Source organism: Rhea pennata, chromosome Z (assembly GCF_028389875.1).
Source record: "Rhea pennata isolate bPtePen1 chromosome Z, bPtePen1.pri, whole genome shotgun sequence".
In the NCBI taxonomy this organism is placed as follows: Eukaryota; Metazoa; Chordata; class Aves; order Rheiformes; family Rheidae; genus Rhea; species Rhea pennata.
In genome coordinates, this window is record NC_084702.1 from 25694095 (window position 1) to 25715433 (window position 21339).

The 21339-nt window shown below is 38.8% G+C and overlaps 1 protein-coding gene across 1 annotated transcript; it reads left to right on the top strand.

Annotated features, from left to right (window-relative positions):
- The first annotated feature begins 66 nt into the window (after positions 1-66).
- OSTF1 (osteoclast stimulating factor 1) lies at positions 67-19392 on the top strand. The gene is made up of 10 exons (XM_062600162.1): positions 67-194; positions 9295-9341; positions 10011-10061; positions 10146-10209; positions 13599-13652; positions 14086-14193; positions 14634-14683; positions 14787-14865; positions 15331-15429; positions 18336-19392. The coding sequence occupies exons 1-10, from the start codon at positions 161-163 to the stop codon at positions 18392-18394; spliced, it is 645 nt and encodes a 214-aa protein (XP_062456146.1). The 5' UTR covers positions 67-160; the 3' UTR covers positions 18395-19392.
- Positions 19393-21339: the final 1947 nt, after the last annotated feature.

A 21339-nucleotide genomic window follows, 5' to 3' on the forward strand; every position in this document is an offset into this window, starting at 1 on the left:
AGCACCCGCCCCGCCCCCCACCGCCGGGCCGCTCCCTCCCTCGCTGCTTCCTCCTCCGTCGCCGCCGGCGCGCACTGCTCCGGCAGCCCGGCGAGGGCTCGCGCCGCCGCCAGCCCCCGGCCGCCCCTCCGTCCGCGCCCGGCCCGGCCCAGCCGCAGCCATGTCCAAGCCGCCCCCTAAACCGGCCAAGCCAGGTACGGGAGGGGCGCGGCGGCGGCGGCGCGACCCGCCGTCCCCCGGCCGCCTCAGCAGCGGCGCCCCGCCCGGGCCGGCAGCGCGGCGGCGCTGCGGGGCAGCGCGGCGCCTGCTGGCGGCGGGCGGTGCGGGAGGCGGGTGGGGGCTGTCAGCGCGGGCGAGGCGCGGGGCCCCGCCGCCATTAGCCGGTCCCGCGGCGAGCGGCGGCGGCGGCGCCGAGGCGGCCGGAGCTGGTGGCCGCGCCGCGGAAGGCTCGAGAGCGCCGCGGCGGCAGAGCCGTTAGGCGTCAGCCGTTGGGCGGGCGGCGGAGGCTTCCGCCGAAGCCTGCTTGAGCCTCTGCTGCGGCCGGGCTCGCCGCGTGCGGCCTGCGGCGCGCTGCCGCTGCAGGCCTGCGCGTGCGTCACCCTGCCAGCGTGTGTGTCTTCTCCTGAAAATACACTACAGATCGTTGGAAGCTGCACAGTTTGGGGACTCAAATCCCCTTCCTTTTGATAAGGAAGCTAAGGCCTTCCCTCTGACAAAATTTTATTAAAAAAAATGAAATTTCTTAAAAATTTTAATTTTAAATTAGGTTTGGGATTGTTTTTATTTTTTAAAAACAGGGAGTTCATCTGGAAAACTGGCTGTTTACTGTTCTCGCATACCAGCCCTCAGTATAAAAGGCTGAATGAATTCACTTTCACTTTTCACTAAAAATTCACTTTTAATGTAATCGAGTACATAAGATGATGTTTCCCAAAATACGATTATCTGATCACTAAATATATGCTGAATTTCAAATTTTTTCTCCCTTAGACTATCCTTGAGATATCTATGTGTTTTAGGAATACCTAAATACACACCGTAATTGAGTATTTTAACTGCCCAACTTGTAAAACACTTTAATCAAATAATTGCAGACCCAGTTTGGAATAGTTGCTTGCATACCTGCAGAAGTAAGATCTGGTGAAGCTCTGAATGCAGTTTTCTCCTTGGGTGACTTTCCACCTCCTTGCAGTTTAGAAAGCCCCTTGGAAAACAGGGCTTATTTAAAAAGAAAAAACTAATGGAAGCATTTGTGTTCTAGTCTGCCACTGAAAACCCATATTGAGAAAGTCTGTGGGCTTCTCAGAGGCCTTGGTGTGACTTACAACATCCAAATATGTAAGAAGAATAAGTTTTTCCATTGAGATTGATAACTCAGTTTTCTGATCTGCAAAAAGAGGAGTTAGCTTTAAGAAAGTGATTCTTAAGGGGTTAAAGTTCTAGTCTTGCTTGACTTGCATCAGCTATGAGGCTAAATTAAGCATGACATTTCTGACATTGGTCATCCCTTGCTAGTTTGCTAGGGTGCAGTTTTGTGTTAGTTTCATCTGGTAAAATGTAGATTGCTGTCAAAAAGGGAGGTTCCCTCCCTTTTCCATTGGATGTAGTGACAACCTGAAAACTTGGATCAGTGTTCTGATACTACAGAATCATTTTATGTTAGATTATTTTTCTGTCTAATCAATTTGCTAATCTGGTTTACCATCTGATTGCTAGACACAGCAAATAAATAAATAAAAGAACCAGAAACATTTTTTAAGGCAGAAACTGTCTTCTAGCCTGCTTGGAAATATGTTTGTGTTAAGGCATGTGTGTCTGGCATTGCTTTGTCTTTAATCTCAGTTATTCCTATAATACTGTAATTGTTGTATGAATCTCATGGGTGATAGACGTTAAAATGACTTAAAGATAAGTAGATAGAACATGGGGACTGTATCTGTTGAATCAATTCTTATAGCACTAATGCTCTCTGTAATGGTAGCTTTCAGATAGCGGCTGGTTGAGCATCTTCTCAGTGCATTTGAGCAAGCTATGTTAATTTTTCTTCACTGACAAATACCAGGTATAGCATACCAATATGCATATGGGTCTATAACGTGTCAGGGAACAGCAAGCCTGCTTACCCTGCCAGTGAATTTTTACAATTCAAGAAAGATAGAAGAGAAAACAAGACTTTGGCTACTGTAGTTTTTTAAATAATAGGAGGGAAAAAAGTGCAGACTAGGTAGAAGGAGCTCTAGTTAGCTCATGGCAAGGAAGCATTTTTAGTGAAATAAATGTTCATCCATTCTAAGACAGTGAATGAATTTATCGAGGGATGTTGGGAGATTACGCTTGGATGGACAAACAGTCCTTTAAAAATGTGAAAAAAGGAGGCATTAAGGGAGAAAATTAAATAATTATTGCATTAAATGCAATTTTTGTCATTAACTGAAAGCTTTTTTATCTGACAGAAAGCTCTTCACTTCTAATAATCCTGCAATTGTTGCCTTCTGTTAGGATTTCAGTTGCAAAGAGATACTTTTGACATCTGTAAACAGTCATGTAATATATTTATCAACAGTTGAGCTTGTATCTTGGAGTCTGTGGTTAGGTTCTGAATAAAGGATTATGGGGTTTTTTTTTAAGGGCTTTTAAGAAGCTCCTAGCATTGCTTTTTGCTGAAGCTGTTTTACTACTCTTGCTTTTTAGCAGTACTTTCAATTTGGATTTGCTATTGGTGATTCAAATGAGTGGAGTGGGAGTTGAAAATAACTGAAACTTTCTTATATGTCAGCACTATGCAAGTGTAGAGTTTCCCATCTGTCTTTCAATAGCTCTGTTGATGTCTCGAACTACATTGCGTTTTACAGAGTTCATTAACTTTTTAAACATTTTGTGCACAATGTTCATCCTGTTTACAAAAGTTACTTATTAAATTCTTCAAACCTGACAAGCTATATTTGCTCCTGCTAGTTGTCTCCTTGAACAGCATTCTCAGTCTTATTTAGAACCTTACATAGGCTGCAGTAATAACTTTTGGAGAGAATATTAGTAGTTAATAGTAGTTTAACTTAGTTTCATATTCTCCACAGAGAAATATTCATTGATCTTAGTGTACAATCCACACAATATTTTACAGAGAAAACTTGTATCAAATTTTGTCTCAAGGAAATTACACTTCAAAGTAATTCCAGTTGAGAAGAAGAAAGGTGGGAGGAAATACAATGTATATAACATAAACGGTTATCGTAGCAGCCACCAGTAGCCTTCACAATTAATAACAGGATTCTGTATATAGGTACTTAGTTTGAATCATGATCAAGTTCATTTAATATTGCTGTTTAGGTAGAGTAGGAGCTGTAGCAGGTACCATTCACAAGAGCAGATGTCCACGACTCTAGGTGCTGACAAGTACAGTTCACAACTGTTTCTGGGCTGCCCCACTTTATTATTGTCAATGGCACGAGTCCACCATTTTTCTTTTCCAGGTGTCCCTACCCAAAATTTCCTAGACCTTTTTTTTCCTTTCTTTCTTTTTGGTGCACCCTCTCCCTTTCTTCTTTGATTTGGATGCCCTATGTTCATTTCTCCTTTCTAACAAGTATTACTAAGCAGTGGAAGACAGTTCTGTAACCAGAGGGATCTCCACTTTTTTGTCTTGGTTGTGGCAATGCTTAAAAGCTGTATTTGTGCTCTTTTATGTCTCTGTGCAAGATCCCGAGAACAAAATGCTAAAGCTGAAGTGGCACTCCTGTGAAATATATTTTTTAATCCCACTTGAAGGACAGGTGTAAAGCACATTATTTTCCAGTTCCTAGGAAGCTAGAAAAGCACATTTCAATCTGGCCTTAATGCCCTTCTAATAAAATTACCACATCCCTCAAGAAGCATGCAGATCGTAGTGTGAACATATCTGTACTTACTAAAACAAGTTGTAAGCATATTGCAAATAATTCTAATTTGCAGTTTACTAGTGATACTAGTACTTGACCAAAACTTTGCATTGCCTAGTTGCTGCATTTACTAGGTTACTGTGCAGAGTCTTAGACCGACAATGAGAAAATGCTCTCTGTCTTTTTGTTACTGTAATTTGTGAGGTCAGGCAGAAGACGACTCTCTTGCTACAAAGAAAATCATCTGAATATGTATCAGAATTCACATTACCAATTATTCCTACTGCTCCTCCATCTGGAGAAGATGCAGAAACTAGCATAGGCCCCAAAAGCTGCAAAACATCCTTCTCTTTCCCCCTCCAAGCTTATACATTTTTTTCTCATTTTGTCAGGTTGCTACAGCTGGAGATTGAAATTATTTGTTGATAGTCAAGTTTATGCCAGAGAGAGTTTATGCCGGAGATTCTCAGCTGCTTCTATGCAGCCTTATGGGGCTAAAAGGGAGGATGGATGGTGACTATTAGTCAAAGACTAGCTTGACCCCTCACAAATACTGATAGACCTGAAGTTTTATAATCTATGTGTAGATAACCATGGCCTGTGCAGGATTTCCCACAGCACAGAAATTATTGGTTCCTCTGTATTGCAGGCAGATAGTGCTTTGTGACACCAAGGAGTCTCTTTCTGATTCTGCTTTCAGCTGTCTAGAGCCCTTCATTAAATACAGCTAATGAAAAGCTGCTGCGTCAGAACCAATATCTGTTCTGCAGAACCTCATCTCTGCCACAGCAAATAAGGTTCGTTCGTGTCTCCCTGTGGCAGGAGAACCAGGTTGTGAAATTCCAGCAAAAGTCTTGTGCCAATACATTAGGCCCAAGCCTTACTAGCGCCTATGAACATTAGCTTACTACTAGGTTTGTTTTCTTAACTGAAATAAATGGCTTTCACACCTAGTACACATTACTTTTGATTAAGGAAGTAATATAAATTGACCAACTAATGAAATTGCTTTCTCTCTCTGTGGCTCTGGAAGTTCAGCCTCACTTAAATGCTTTGATGGCAAGTTTAGTAGAAGAGAGGGTTTTAATACTGGTGTCTGCAATGGCACAGGGAAGCTAGAGTAAAAGAACAGAGCGAGGGAAGCAGAAAAAAAAGCCTCACTCAGAGAAACAGTACCTCCTTGTTGAGAAAACTAAGCATTTATTTGAAAATAACCTTCAATTAACAATACTGCAATTAAAAATAAACCTCAGAATTGCTAGGAGGAGGCAAAAGGTTTATAATGTTTTGACAAAACTGTCTTTTAACTTTTCATTACAAAGCACAGTAGTGATGTTTTTAGTTTAGTGAATATCAGAAGCTGCATTAAACATTAAAATTATTTAAACTAAAACTTCAGTTTACTTTTATGCACCTCATTTGCAACTTCCAGGCAAATCAGTTTTAGGGTAATATTAGAAATCTGAGTTGCCCATTTCCTCTCCTGATAAAAGCATTTTAACTTTATTTAAGAAGTCAACCAAAAGAATTCAAAGGGAGTGAGGTCAATCGAACAAGATAAAGGCGTTTGTTTTATGTGGCAGCAGAATGTCAGTGGTTAGAGTGAATCCTTATAGTTTGACTCACTCACCATGAAGCTTTTCTGAGGAGGCTTCTGTAAATTGTGGAGTGGGGCATCTGTGTGCTGAGATGTATTTGCATCTGCTTTATATGCATAAGAATTTATCTTTATTTGTTAGATAGGTGTTCTGCAACTGTTTAATGCAAATTGCATGAGACTAGAAAAGACAGTCTTGTGACTAAAACACAGGACTGAAAGCACAGAGTGTTTATACTTTCTCTTTGCTTGAGAAGAGATTTATTGTGGAGTGTTTGATTGAACTTTACCTCCATTTTCTATCTTTTCAAAAGGATACCCCCCTCTTACCAAGCTGAGAACAGTCACTGATGCTTATATAATGAAATCTTCAAGCAACATCTTCTGTGTTTTAGATATTTTGTCCTAGGAATACATGGTGGGGAAGTACAGTCAGTCAACTCTGATAAGTTCATATCAATGCTAATATGTTAGTTCTCCATGACACAGATAATCTTGCAAAGTGGTTAGCAGTGGAGAGGGGATAGTAAAGGGGAGCAGAAGAGTATCATCAAGCTCTGTCTGACTTTTCTTATTGCAAAGGACTATGGCAAATGAAAGCTCTAATTTTCCCTGAATGCCTAGGCATGTGCATTGCTAAATAAAAGTAGCTTCTATTCAAGCGATTCCAACTACTCATGTGTCCTGTTAAAGATAATTTGTCAGTATTTGCAGAACAGAGATTCTAGTTTGATCTGTACTTTGAGTCCTTATATTTTATTAAGTATTTCAGACTGAGTTTTTTGCATTTTAAAATAAGGTGGAACTTAGTACAACATCAAGTGCTCAAATCCCATTGTTTCTTAGCTCTCAAATGCAGCACTGTATAAATCCATTTATGAAGAAATATTTATAAAGATTGTTCAGAAGTGCCAGTAAGAAGCAGTGTTCAACTCCCATATAAAGTACTGTAAAATTAACATGAACCGGACTGGCATTTTATAGGTGCAGATCTGTACTTTGTACTTCTTCATGGGAGGAGACTTTAGAATGTGCTATGCGATGACACCACAGCTTGATATTTGGGGAAGTAACTCTCTGTTGCACAGAAATAATAATAATAAAAAAATCAGCCAATTTGCTTAATGTTTAAACAGTTTAACACTACTTCTGTCAGCATAAGTGTTTGCATTCTTTTCCTCCACTTAAGAGTGTGTGTTTTTAGAAAAATCTGTTTATACAGATGCAATGCATTATTACAAGAAACACTCGCTATGCACAGAGATCTGTATTTCTTAATTTTTCTGTCTTCTGCCATCTTTTCATTTTAATATTTCTTATTCTTTGTTTCTGTTCTCCATTTTCTCTACCCCAGAATTGTACTTAAAAAACTTGAAAATTAGTGAGTGAAGTTTTTTTGCATTTTTATGTCATCTATTTAAAAAACTTGGGAGAAAGGAGGGAGAGGAAATAACCTTTTTTGCCCAACCCTTTCTGTCTCCCTTCCTGTTTTGTCATCTCTTGTTCTTTTTCCTCTTTTTAGCTGACTTCCTCCTTGCCTCAGCAGGAACACATTATTCTGACACTCTTAAATCTAGGACATAGTACCCTCTACTTCTGTTCATCATTTCTGTCTAGGTAATGAACAAAAATGAGGTTTCATTTAGTTACTGGCACACAGCAGATACTTAGTTTCTGTGGCATAGATCTGAGAAGTATTGGAGCCTTTATGTCTAAGAAATGAGAAGAAGAACCAGTAAAGCCAGATTCAAATGTTACAGTGTTACTCAAAAGTAAGGTCCAGAATATAGGCAGAGGATGCAGTTAGGAATTGTAAGAATCATCATATCTACAGTGTCTGTGTGCATCTGGATATTTAGAAAGCTTCAGAGATTAACTTTATGAATGGACTTTTATATATGCATAGGCCCAAAAAGGTTGAGATACAGGACTACAGAAGTTTTTTGCATAGGAGTTGCATCTTGGTAAATGTATCTTCATAAACACATGTTGTGACATGGCTCTTGCTTGAGAGCATCTAGCAATATTTGAATACATCTTTCAAGATCTAATCCAAGAGTGTTGGATATGCTGCAAAATGACAGACTGGTCAATATGGCAACTTATGCACCCTTGCATTCTTCTCAAGCCTGTCGACTAGAGACAGGGAGCTACTGAAGCAAGTCCAGCAGAGGGCTTCTAAGAAAGGGCTGGAGCATCTCTGCTATGAGAAAAGGCTGAGAGAGCTGGGACTGTTCAGCCTGGAGAAGAGCAGACTGAAGGGGGATCTTGTCAATGCATTCAAGTATCTGAAGGAAGAGTGTAAAGAGAATGGGGCCAGACTCTTTTTAGTGATGCCCAATGGTAAGACAAGAGGCAGTGGTCAGAAACTGAAACAAAGGAGTTCATCTTAATATGAGGAAAAGCTTTTTTTACTGTAAGGGTGATTGAGCACTGGAAGAGGTTGCCCAGAGAAATTGTGGAGTCTCTCTTTCCTTGGAGATGTTCAAAAGTCATCTGAACATGGTCCTGGTCAGTGTGCTATAGGTGACCCTGCTTGAGCAGGAGGGTTAGACTAGATGATCTCCAGAGGTCCCTTCCAAACTCAACCATTCTGTGATTTGGTCATTCTGATTAGATTGACCCTTAAGGTACCATTCTAAAACAATCGCTCTTCTTGTGGGAAGGCTTTTAGATGTTAGGGTAACAAAGACTGCTTACTCTCCTGTTACTCAGTATAATTTGTTGCTCCTATAATTTGTTACTCCTGATATAATTTGTGGCTTAATATACTATGCAGGAGTCTGTGTAAGCATACTGTTTATTTTACAGTACCAGACTTCGGCAGTAAGTTCACTGGCGCTTCTGATGATACAAAATGGCCTGGTCTAAGTGTAGTGCAAGTAGTGTGTTGTCTAGATTGACTAAATACTGATTGACTAAAGTTGATCTATGTAACCGTATAAAATTTAAAGTTTAAGAACCTGAAGTATAGTATGGAATATCTACATAGTTAAGATTTCAGCTATTAAAAAGTAAACAGTACAGAAAAGCCATTGAGCTTGGTAGATTTCAGCAGTTCAGCTAATAAAATTGTGCCAAATAGTTGTTATTTCTTCTCATGAACTCATTTTATACTTTCTCCTTTGTATTTTTGAAATATACTTACGTTGATATTTTTTATACATTTATGGATGCTTTCCTTGCCATTTATGCAATTAAATTTGAACCTCTCTGCATTAATTTTTTTCTGGGCTTGGATGACACTGACGGTGTCTTAAAGCTGTCCTATTAAAACAAACATTGCCCACTTAGTGGACGCTACAGTTTGTTTTAAATATCTGAACGGAACAATGTATCAATTGTACATTACATAAATAGGGCTTGGATGATTTGTCATTTTTCTTTCAAGTCCAGCAATAATTTCTAATTAATAACAACTATAAGTAAGTATGGAAAAATGATGGGATATTCATCACTATTATATTTCTTTATTCCATCCTTAATCCTGTAGTGTTTGACATATCTGATGTTATTAATAGAAATATATATAACACATGTGCAAGTGGCTTTTTGTGTGATTCAAGCTGTACTTTGCCAGAGAATTCAATGACTGTGTAGAGAGCCAACTGTGTACAAGGTGCAGGTTACACTTAGCTGATAAATTGGCCCATTTTCTTCAGAACTTGTGCTGCTGGGTTGAGTATTTTCACTGATACTAGCATACCACAAAATCATTCAAGCAGAGTTAGCATTTAAGAAGAGGAGTTCAGTTGGATTTGGGGGCTGTAGATGTATACTGTGGTTAGAAAACATGATATTGACACTATTTTTCTTTTTCAGGGCAGGTTAAAGTGTTCAGAGCCTTGTACACATTTGAGCCCAGAACAGTAAGTATGTTTAGATTTTAAAGTTTGGATTTTTTTTTTGTTTGTTTGCTTAATTCTGTCTATAATAAAATCTTCATGAGTTCTGCCTGGTTTGTCCTGTCAGACCTGCGGTGCTACAGTTTCAATGCAAAAAGCCTCCAGTGTAGATGGATCTCAGTCCTTAAACGTGTCCATAACTGCATAATATATCACCAGTTTCTTCTTCATCCAGTCCAGCTCTTTCTAAAAGCATCATTTCGTCTTCTTGTGTACCAGTTCCCTGCAGCCTAGGATAAGCAGGCACAATGTTTTCCCCCACCCTCCTTTTTCCAAAGGCAACAAAAATAATTCATAATGGAGGGATTTGATGAACTGGGACCTCCCCAAAAGGAAAGAAATTAGTTATATTCCACTAGCTATATTCCACTGCTTTTGTTGCACACACTTCTGTACAAGAGATTACAGTCTTTTTTTTTTGTTTGCCTGTCAGGAGGGTGACAGACTAAAAAGTTAGCTATAGTTTGACTTGCCTATAGTATGAAATACTGTCAGGAAGTTGTCTTCTTCCTGGAGAATTTGAGCTACTGTAGTTTTGAAAGAAGAGCTGAAGGTACTCTGCTTTTCCCATGTATATGTTTTCCTTAGGTACATGTATTCAGAACTTTTTTTTTTTTTTTTTTTTTCTTTAAGCCAGATGAACTATACTTTGAAGAAGGAGATATCATTTACATCTCGGACATGGTGAGTCTGACACATCCCACGTAGACCAAATATTTCTGAGATGCAGTATTATCCCTTCTAAACTCTTTTTCTGGTTCTCTCCAGAGTGATACAAATTGGTGGAAGGGAACTTGCAAAGGGAGAACTGGACTAATTCCAAGCAACTATGGTAATGTCTAAAATATTTTCCTTTTGTAAGGTCATTCACAGTCAAAGGAAATGGCTAAACAAAAATTACTGATAATGCTTGTTTTTGGAAGCTGTGATAACAATACTGATATTTAACTATTCTCTACCAGACTATTTCAAAATACTCTAATTCTGCAATATCAGTCACCACGATACATTGGCTGTGTGCAGGTAATCTGAGTTTTTTGTAATCTACACACAGGCAGCTTGAGTTTGGCAAGTTCACATTTCTAGGTGTGTAGTAAGAGTTGCCTTCAGTCTTGAGGGAATGAATAGATGGGTATACAGGATGATTTTACAGACTGAACACTAAAGTGGTAGCATAGTATTTCTGATACTCTTACTGGATGTATTCCTGCTTTTAATATCTCCTCATTAGCTATTTCTCAGCTCTGTTCTTTCGGTCTGGATGTTTTCTTTTTCAAGTAGACCTAATAATTAGGTGGACAGCTACAGCTTTTAATAGCTTTGAGGTCAAGAAGTCTGACACAGCAGGGGCTATCTGTTTAGAGATAGATAATCAATACTGGAATTGATTCCAGGCAAACCTGGAATAAGAGAGGAAGATAAAGCAGATTGTGAGTACTTCTTTAAGCGTCCTTTGACCTTTTCCACTTAAGTAGTGGGGTTGTTCTGTTTGCCAGTTGTGGCTTCTTAATGAATCTATTCAGCCACAAAAAGAAACGAAGGAGAAGGAAAAAAAAGGGGGTGAGGGGGTTGCTTGTTAAAGCCACTATGTTAAAACTGTCTAACCAGGAAGGTAGAAATGAATAGCAATAAAACTGCAAAAATTTGTATTTGACCTGTTGGGATGAAATAGTAATTGCTTTTTCAGATTCAGCTAAAATCATCTTGAAAACCTATGAATACAGGCAACCCAGCCAAATTCTTCCAAGTCTTCTCAGGAAATGTAGGCAGAGCAGCAGTGTCACATGACAGATTGCACCAAAACCACAGTATGTCAGTATCAGTGTGCTTGCTTAATGTCCATCTCTTCCTCACTAGGAAACATGATGGTGGTGTAGTAATATGATTCCCTTTCCTAACCTATAGTCAGATTAGGTGACCTGTGCCAGTAGAAAACCATGAATGGAAGGCTACAGTGCAGTTACTGAGAAATTTAGGCTTGTAGAAAAAAAACTTTGTGACTCATAAGCTGATTGTATTCTAGCCATCTGTCAGAGGTGTTCATTATTGTGTACTAGAAGAATAATTTACACATGCTCACTTAGATTTCCTGGAGACATTGGAGTATGCTATATTTAAAATGAACCCAGCAATTTACTGATTCTATTTGTATGTTTTCATTGAGATCATTTGGAAAAATCAGCTCTGGAGTGTTTTATTGAAAAAACACTCTGAGCAAAAGTTTGCAACTTCCACTTCTGTTTTAGGCTGGTGCTGCACATTTGCAAATATGAGGATACAAGTATCATTTGTATGTGAGCAGAATCGGAGCCTATGCAGACATTTCAAATAAAGGGTACTGGTGACATAAAAACAATGTGTGTGTATACAACAGCAAGTTAGAGGTGTTCTAGCTGCTACACAGTACAGGTAGCATACTTGGTCGCACATTTATTGTGTACAAGCATATGTTGTGATTTAGACAAATTGCAAAATTACGCAAAGCTTGCTTCTGCTGCATGTCAGTCTTAGGACTGCCCAGGTTCAGGCCCATTTCCGTGCTACTTGAAACACTGCGCTCTCCTGTGCTCTTCTATAACCTCTTAAGGGAAGATGGAGACAGACTGGAAATTACTAATTTGATGGTGGGGTCTTGTGCTCCATCTGCTGGACTGGAAGGAGCACATTTGGAAAGTAAAATGGAAGCACTGATGGAGCCAGAATTGGTGTTTATCTGCATTAAAACTTCTTATTACTGCTTTTGACAATAATTTTATAAGGGCAAAGTTATTTTTATGCTTCTGAGACAATGTTATCTGCAGAGATTAATTTTAATGCTTTCTGCTGTGCCCTAGAAGTACTGCTCGGTATGACTAACCACAGGAAGTCTCGCCTGAACATGAGGAGTAGTTTCTTCACTGTGAGAGTGACAGAGCACTGGCACAGGTTGCCCAGAGAGGTTGTGGAGTCTCCTTTTCTGGAGATGTTCAAAGCCCACCTGGATGCAACCCTGTCTAACATGCTCTAGGTGACCCTACTTGAGCAGGGGGGTTGTACTAGATGATTTCCAGAGGTCCCTTCCAACCTTTACCAATTCTATGACTAAGGTGGTTCTATTAGTGTAATAACTATCTGCTCTGGGACCAGCTTCTGCAGTGCTGCTTTGGGATTCTGTTCACTGCACAAATTTTTCTAACCTGAAATATCAGCATATATCATTTGCCTTTTGTTTTGCTTGCAGCTAAAGAGATAAACATGTGAAATCTTGCAATTATAAATCATTAGGAGCGATATGCACCAAAGTAAGAAAAGATCTAGGTATGTCATGATAGACTTAAGACTTTTACTTCTGATGACTGAAATACTTTTATTTACCTGCATTGCATCTGATTATAGTAACACTTTGACCAAATAAATCAGATTCAGATTCAGAAAGAATCTCTGAGAGGCAGAGAAATCAGCCTCTCAGATTTTGCCTACCTCCTCTAAAAGCAGTAGAGCAAGGGCTTAGAGAATGCACTTATCTCAGATTGGATACTATCTTACTTGCTTGTACCCATAGTAGTCACAGGCTTTCACCTAAAGAGAGCGTTCCAAGTTTTGTCTGTTCCACAGTGCTGTTCACTTTCTTTTTGCTGCTGCAACAGCACAGTGACCTCCTGGTCTTTCCCCACTCTTCTGCAGTAAAACCTAAAGTTTGCAAGGTGAAGAGAATATCTACTGAATTTCAGTCTGCCCATCACTATATTCAATTTTGATTTGCAGACCTCCTGTAATTTTCCCAGGGATTATACAAACCTCTGTAAAATAAATAGAAAGCCTGTTGACAGTGGACTGACTTGGTTAGTTTTCACAGACCCCTTAAAAGTAATTCATTGATAATTACAAGTGGCAAGCTATAGCTTGAAAACCACTGTACTGCAGAACAGTGACCAGCCCCTATCCTCAAAAATAGTTTACAAGTGGAGAAAGGCAAGGAACAATCAGAATAAAATACTGTCCAGTTCCCAGTGGCTTGCAGCCTCTGATCAATTTGAGGCTGCTCTTTGATGTTCTCACAGATTCTTTTCTGAATTTCTTTCCCATACACAGGAAATAGAAGTGTGTCCATCACTTGTAAATCCCCTTAACATTAAAATATGTTAGCTGTTCCAGAACAAAGCAAAGTTTTATTCCCATACAGGTATCAAATACCTGTTCAGTTTCAGAACTGGTTAGAGTTTACTGTCTGTTTCATTTCAGTGGCAGAACAAGCTGAGTCTATTGATAATCCATTACATGAAGCTGCGAAACGAGGTGAGTTTAGACGTTTGTTATGTAGTGTTAAGGATTTGTTTTGTGCCCAGATGTCCTTAATTATATTTAAAATGAAGAGGCATGTTGCTTCTTTCAGTTATCTAGTATCTTGAACAAGTTATCTGGCAAAGTTTTGTAGCTTTTAGAAGCTGAACTTGTGTACAGCCTAATAAATTGTCACTCTGTGATTGTATGCACTGCAGAAATGTGTAGTGTCATAGTCAGCTTTACAGAGGCCTAAAGGTTCTATGGGAGTAAAAGAAGCGATGTTTGGTATCACTTGAACTTGTTGTTTCACGAGTTAAGTGTTGCTGCTAAACACTTTATTCTCTTAAGTTCATAGAGCGTGGCATTCTGAGAGAGAACCAACTGGCCTTAATGGTTCTGCTCATTTTTCAAAGAAAAAGTCAGTAAAACAGAACTTGTTTTTTAGGCAACCTAAGCTGGTTGAGAGAGTGTTTGGATAACCGAGTTGGAGTCAATGGCTTAGACAAAGCCGGAAACACAGCTCTGTACTGGGCATGCCATGGAGGGCATAAAGGTATGAAAAAAAATCATTTGAAACGATTGTGCTCTAATTTTCTTGACTTGCTGGTTAGACAGACAAAAGTACTAAATGATAAACTCAGGATTATTCAATGTCATTCTAATTTTTTAAGGAAAAATTAAAGCCAGACAGGAGTCAGATATGTCAAGTGTCATGGTTTGCAGTTGTTGATGTTAAAGCAGCCACTCTAACCAGTGTGACAATAGAGTGGGAGGAAGCACAGACCAAAAAACACTGATTTTGGAGGGTATCATATGCCTTAATATTTCCCTGTGACTGATTTTGTTCAATGAAGTCTTTCTCTAATAGATTTTTGTTAGCTGATTGGATCTTTCCTTCGTTGAATCTTAAATAAGATTATGCTATGAATGCAAAAAGGCATATTTCTTTTCCACTAAATTTTCTTTTTTTTTTTTCTTTAATGTTCCCTGTAGATATAGTGGATGTCCTGTTTACCCAGCCAAACCTAGAGCTAAACCAGCAGGTAAGACTCTTAAAACTAGAGATGAAATGTTAATCATTCTTGGTGCAAGCTGAGAGATTTTTGCTGTGTTTTAATCTTGTTGCTTTTCCCTCTAACTCCACAGAACAAATTGGGAGACACAGCTTTGCATGCTGCTGCATGGAAGGGTTATGCAGATATTGTAGAGGTGCTTCTGGCAAAGGGTAAAGATCTTCACCAAGATTTCAACAATTTGTTTGACAGACTAGCTTCCTGAATGTTTATTAATCTTCATTTTTTAACTGTTTTCCTATAACCTAGGTATGCTCCCTAGCTAACCCACCTATTTGACTTTGTAAGCCTTGCAGAAAATTCTGGCAGTTGTCTGGAAAGTAGATTTTGGATCTACTCAAGATAAATATCACCGTGTTTGGCAGACCAAATGCGACACTTAACCACAGGACAGCAGTGAGATTTGCTTCCCAGAAAGGGGAATGAGCCAATGAGCTCCCTAGCCAACTGTAGCTTATGGAAGAACATCCGTAGCCTTTAGTCTGCTTTGTATCAGTCCACAGATGAGCATTACTCTGGTCTGTTTTGCCTGTACTACTGAAACTCATATGATAATGCCATCAAGATGTAGCTAAGACTAGCTGTGTGATTCATGATGGAAATATTCTCTTATAAAGGGGCAAGAACAGATCTGAAAAACAATGAGAAGAAACTGGCTTTAGACATGGCAACCAATGCAGCTTGTGCTTCCCTACTTAAGAAGAAAAAAAGTGCAGGTATTTCTGATTTTTGTTCTTCTGATAAATTTTCCCTTGTTAGAGGACCATTAACATTTCAGCAAAGTGTCAGCATGTTGATAGCCATAAAACTCAGACTGGTCTGGAGCTATGTGGACTAGAAGCTGTGTTTGGAAGAAGAGGTTAAGTAGCAGTTCAGCAGAGGTATGATCTAGGTCTGTTGTTCATCACGTTCAGTGTTGATGACTCCATGCAAAATACACTGTTATGTCAGCAGGAAGCAAAGGTGCTCAAAAGATGTCCAAATAATAGTGGAAAGGGGAGGAAATGGAAGCAGGACTCTTCAGAGTGGTAGCATGGAAGTAAAGCAAAGATTAAAACTTCCTGTAAGGGTACTGCACTGCTAGGGGCAGGACATGAGAATGAAAGTGTGTGATATGTTCTACCTGTCTGTTCATCCAAACTAAGCCAGCATAACAGAAGCTCCTCTTTTATCTACATGTCACTTTCATTTTTTCCTTTGGTTCCTTTATCTCCCTGCTTGACTGAGAAACAGCAATAAAACCAAAAAGCTTTCAGCTGTTTATCAAAACAGTCTCACTACCTCCCACATTCATCTCTCCTGATAGTGCAGTAGCTGTGTAGAGAAAAATTGGGCAGGTACAAGTCTCTTTTAAAAAGTTGATCAAAGACTGAATTGTTCAGGATTACATAGAAATTCTTTCCTTTAGCCTTCAGAAGGCTGAAATTGGGATAGAAGCCCTCAGTGAATTACACATGCGATAAGAAATGAATTAAAGATGTAGAGGGAGTTATAACTTTTATCAGTGGCATATATCCACTAGTAACCATATTGCAGGGTTAGCATGAAGCATGAGAACAGAGGGAATGCTAATGCATGAGTGATGGGAGGTTGTGGGAATAACATGGTGGAATAGCTGGCAGTCCCTTTGAAGGACCAAGAAGAGGGGTTGCAGCAAAAGTACTGTCCCGCTTTTTGGCAGAAGTAGTATCAGGGTTTCCCAGAAGGCCTTGACAAATTATTTCCCTCAGTTTTGACTCAAGAAAGCAGCTAAAACTAATGACTGTTTCCTTTGTGTATTTTTTCCTAATTTTAGTTAATTCCTTATTATTTCATCTTCTCCTGTCAGTTGAAGTCAACCTAGTACTGGAACCTTCTTTGTTTGATGTTCCTATTGATTATATTAATGTTTCATTTTCTGACTATAGGAAGCTTGTCTTTTATTTCTGATGCATTTGCTTCATTCCATCTAAATTATTTTGGTTTCACAGCTGGCCATTTTTTTGTCCACAGTCACTTCATCTAAAGGCTCTGATACTCTGACACGCTGCCTTTTCTTCTTTGCTTTGGTTTAGTGTTCTCAGTTTCCACTGCAAATTCAATATTAGTTTTCTTGCCTGTTATTCTGTCTTAATTTTGTCTTCTGTAATTTGTGACACTGTTAAGCTGCGTACTTGTCTTGTATTTTCTTGGTCATCTGCATTCATTTCTTTTCCATGTCTGTTGACTGATACTGCATTTCAGTATTTCCCACGTCTGTCAGTAAAGTGATCTTTACTTTTCAAAGATTTAGTCCTATTTCAGAAGTCTTCAGTCCCCAATTTCAAATCTGTTACTATTTAGCTATTGCTTCCGCATAATCCTTCTGTAAAATATTTTATTTGCTCTGAAGAAACTTACTTTACAATCACTTAAATATTTTGTAAGTAAATATTTTCTGTTTTATGTATATAAGCACTTATACACAGGCAATGACTGCTAAGGTACCTTCTAGAAGGAACAAGCTCTTAGAATACTGTCACAGAAATGCTAAATGATTGTCATTTGTGTCCCTGAGGGAGGGAAGAAATATTATATGGAAGCAGTATAGTTTGTCCTGAAGTATGGCCCGTTGAGCACTGAGATTTACAATTTCTTCCCTTTTTCTTCTGTCCTTAGACTTCTTTTATCAAAACAATTCAGTGAGTGAGTTTTAAATTTACTCACTGTTCTTCCAGAAATCTAGGGTAAAGTCTTCAGCACATTTCTGAATTATGTCAGTCTTGTCATGTCTATACTTGATATTTTTAATATACTATTGCAAGACTATGACTGGCGAAGATCTGACTTGCTCTCAACAGTATAACATAGTACATAATACAATACACATATTATACCAAATAATGTACTAAATAATTCATGAGCAATTATTCCAGCTCAGGACTCTGTTTTGGTTAAGAAGTTCAGCCCCTTTGAAGATCTGTAGGAAACCAATCACCTCTCTCCAAAAGCCTTTCCTGTATATTTTTATACAATCCAAAAGATAAATGTGCCTCTCGTGGCAATACTACAAACCTGGAGGAAGATACTTCAGTATTCCTATTTTCAGTTGTCATCTGTTGATAGCGTAAGCTCATACGTAAATCTCAAAAATCTCTTTTCAGGAAGAATGCTAGGCAAGCAAGTGGGGAGAAGAGAGAGTAGATGGAGTAAGTCTGATTTTTAAGCAGAGAATGACAGCCAGCTGAGCACTCACAAGTAAACCACTTTTTTTTTAAAAAAGAAAAAAACAACTCATGTATCATTTCCTTTGCTGTTTAAAGGTACTATATACAGAAAAGAGAATTAAATATTCCAGCTGTGCTGCACAGCTTCCAGGGAGCCATGAAATGGCTCCTGGAGGTCACTGAGGAGGTGTAAAGCAGCAGCAAAATTGATTTTACTGTGCTCTCTGCTTCAGACTAAGTCACCCATGTAGGAGAGGTGTTGGCCTAGCCCTGCCTTTGAGATGCAGATCTTCAGCCTCAGCACCTATGTATTTTAGTCCTAGCATCCCTAAACAATATAAGTATTGGGTTTCTCAGATGGTCGTTTGCAAGCACTGCAAATGTGAGGCTTTGTGTGATTCTATCCCAGATTAAGAGAATGCTTTGTTTCTTTCCAGATACAGTGCGAACATTAAGTAATGCGGAGGAATACCTTGACGATGAAGACTCCGATTAGCTTTTTTTCATTCTGTCTTAAGAGCTATAACCTCTGTTGCCTATGTCATTCCCAAATCTTATCTTTGCTACTGTAAAAATATCTTACTTAGAGTATTTCAGTCTTCCGGTGTAGCATATATATAAGAGAGTGAAATCATTCCTTCCAAAGGAAGAACTTTCACGTGTGCCAGAAGATGCCGCATTTTGAGTCAGAGTTTTTTGGAATCATCAAATAGAGGAGGAGTGGCATCCGTTAAGAGAGGAGCCTTCCCTCTCTGTATCTGTTGAATGGGCAAAGACCAGAGTCTTCTAAACCCACAGTTTGCATTTCAGGTCTTCGTAGCAAGTGCCTTGTGTCTCTGGATTACACTCCTCAAACCTAAAGAGCCATCTGGGACAGCAGGACACCATGGCTAGCATTACCCAGCTCCCTTGGTATAGGTTCCTGTAAGCAGATAAAATAATACTGGCAGAGTCAGTACTAGCTGACAGATGTGAACAGAGATGCTGCTGTAGAAAGTGACCACCTCTTGACCACATGGAGCCGCAAAGACAACAGAGGGTTTTGGGGATTGATTTCCCACCCCTGCCGCCCTCAGTGTATGGGGTAAAGTGACATGGGATGGTTGTCCCTGGATGTTTCCCATACAAACATGGGACCAATCCTGAAATGTTAGCTCAGGTGAAATGCTTGCTGAAGTCAATTTTGCTTGAGGAATGTACTTAATTTTGGACTCAATGACTTGATTATTTTGCTTTTTGAAGTGCATATATGTTGAAACTATTAGCAGGGAAAGGAGGACAGAATATTTTTCTATTTATCCTGCCTAAAATTTTTTACTGCCTCTTGCTTTTATTTTTTAAGTGTTGTATGTTGTCCTAAATTACCTCAAAACTTGAGCCTTTTTAAAGGAAAGGGGAAGATATATGAAATGTCCTAATCTGAATAAACATTTTGAAAGTGTGTGATTTCTTCCCATGAATTAAAGCTAATAAATAAAGCTACTTCTGAGTTTCCTTGCAGAGTTTTAAAAAACAAGTTAAACCAGTTAAAAGACAAGACCTTCACTCAGATTGCTCAAACTGCAGCCAAAGATTATACTCTGCTGAGGGGCGCTATCCTGGTAAGAGATCTTAGAAGTATTTGCATATGTACTTCTTTCTTCCTTATTAGCAAATTTGACACATTCAGTCCAACCATCCATAGTGTTGGTAGTTTAAGGAAAAACAGCTCCTGCAAAAAAAGAATAAAGGAAAATCACAGTTAGTAGTTTAAAGATCAAGTATTCTTAGTAAGTATAGATCCCTCTAACTTATTGCTTCTAAAAATGTATTGGATCAGATTTTGTATTTTTATTATCTTGCAAAGAAATAAAGATAAACCTTTTTAAATGAACAGTTACCGAAAAAAGCAGTATTGGATTGACCAGAAATGTGAGGCATTGCAAAAACTTGCATCATCTGCAGATAGTCTCTTCTACGGTTAGGGAAGTCCTGGAGGAAGCGTTTGAACAGTCATAACATTTAATTTAAAAATGTTTAAGTGTTAATCCTATTGAAGGAGTGTGTTGGTCCCATGAAATACTGTGGTGAATTGAAGAGAGCTATTTTGTTTATTGTATGTGAAACAAAAATGAAAATCCTAGAGGGGAAGGGGAAGAAAAAAGCCAACAGCTGTTTCTCTCCTAGCTCTTCTTAGAACAGTTGTTAAACATGACTCATAATAGATAAGAGACTGTCTGCTTCACATTTTATCAGCCAGCTATTTTTACTACAGCCAGGACACACATTATGCTGAATGCTGTTAATTAATATGATGCAGTTTCCTGGTACAAACAGAAAAGGGACTTAAAAGTAGAGGCTAGAAAAGCAAACAGGTTCATTCGTCTGTTGCAGGATTTTTCCTTCTTGCATAAAGAAAGCTCACAGGGTTAAAATTCTTTAACTTCACAGGACCTGGAGAGAATGACCCTTCCCCCAAAATAGCATTTTCCACCAAAATTTGGAGGCAGATTTTGCATTTATGACTAATTGCTGTCTTCTGCTGCTATGGGTTGAATATCCTACAAGGTAGCGGCTGCCTTAAGAATACAAAGCACTCATAATCTGTGGAATTAGCTGCAGTCAGAAAAGCAGCGGTTTTCACCCTATGTTCCTTCTGCAAGCAGATCTAGGAGCATACTTGTACCTGCATACCTCAGCATACTTGGATCCCCAAAGCCTCACTGTGATGTCCCAAAGGAGGCGCAGTTGGGTCACATTGTGCAGCTAGTGCTCTAACAGGTTTCTAGGACTAAAATTACAGTTATTTTTTTATCAAAACTTCATTTTTTCTTGTGCAGATGTAAATTCGTCTTATGAAATAAGAATCACTGAAAACAGGCAGTTAATGACTTTCTGCCTCACTCTAGCAGTTAAGTTCTGATTTAGAATAGGGTAAAAATCCTACTGTTGGAAGGGGTTACAGCCAGAGTGAGACTATATTATACTTAGTTGTAATAAATAGGTATATCTAAATTTAAGAATCTTTCCAAGGACAGCTATATTCAGGTTTGTAATAAAGATATTTTTAAAAAGACTGGCACAATGATAGCTCCTGGTACCCCTAATTGCACTCTTAAGGGTCAGTTTTGCATGCTTCTGCCTTTCCAAGCAGAAGCAGCTAAGTTCCAGTTAAAAGTGCTATACTTTTAGGGGAGAAAAGTAGTTCTGATTTATTTTGTGGTTTTTCAAACTATTAACAGTTTGCTTCATCAAAAATCAAATGCCTAATTCCTGTTTCTAGAAGAGAAAAGACGTAAATTTTTACACCAGTCAGTGCATATGGATAATCTTCAAGTTACTGTACACTTCTACTAAGTTAAAATCCACATTACTGCATTTGGCTCTCAAATGTCCCATCAGCTGAAATATAGTTTTCTTTAAATACTTAAAGTTTAGTTAAATGTTTAAACTCGGTGGCCC

Excerpts from the sequence above, each read along its gene's own strand:
- OSTF1 (XM_062600162.1), top strand. The coding sequence starts at position 161 with ATGTCCAAGCCGCCCCCTAAACCGGCCAAGCCAG. Across the intron at positions 10,210-13,598 it reads ACTAATTCCAAGCAACTATG|TGGCAGAACAAGCTGAGTCT; the intron begins GTAATGTCTAAA and ends GTTTCATTTCAG. Across the intron at positions 14,866-15,330 it reads AGAGGTGCTTCTGGCAAAGG|GGGCAAGAACAGATCTGAAA; the intron begins GTAAAGATCTTC and ends TCTCTTATAAAG.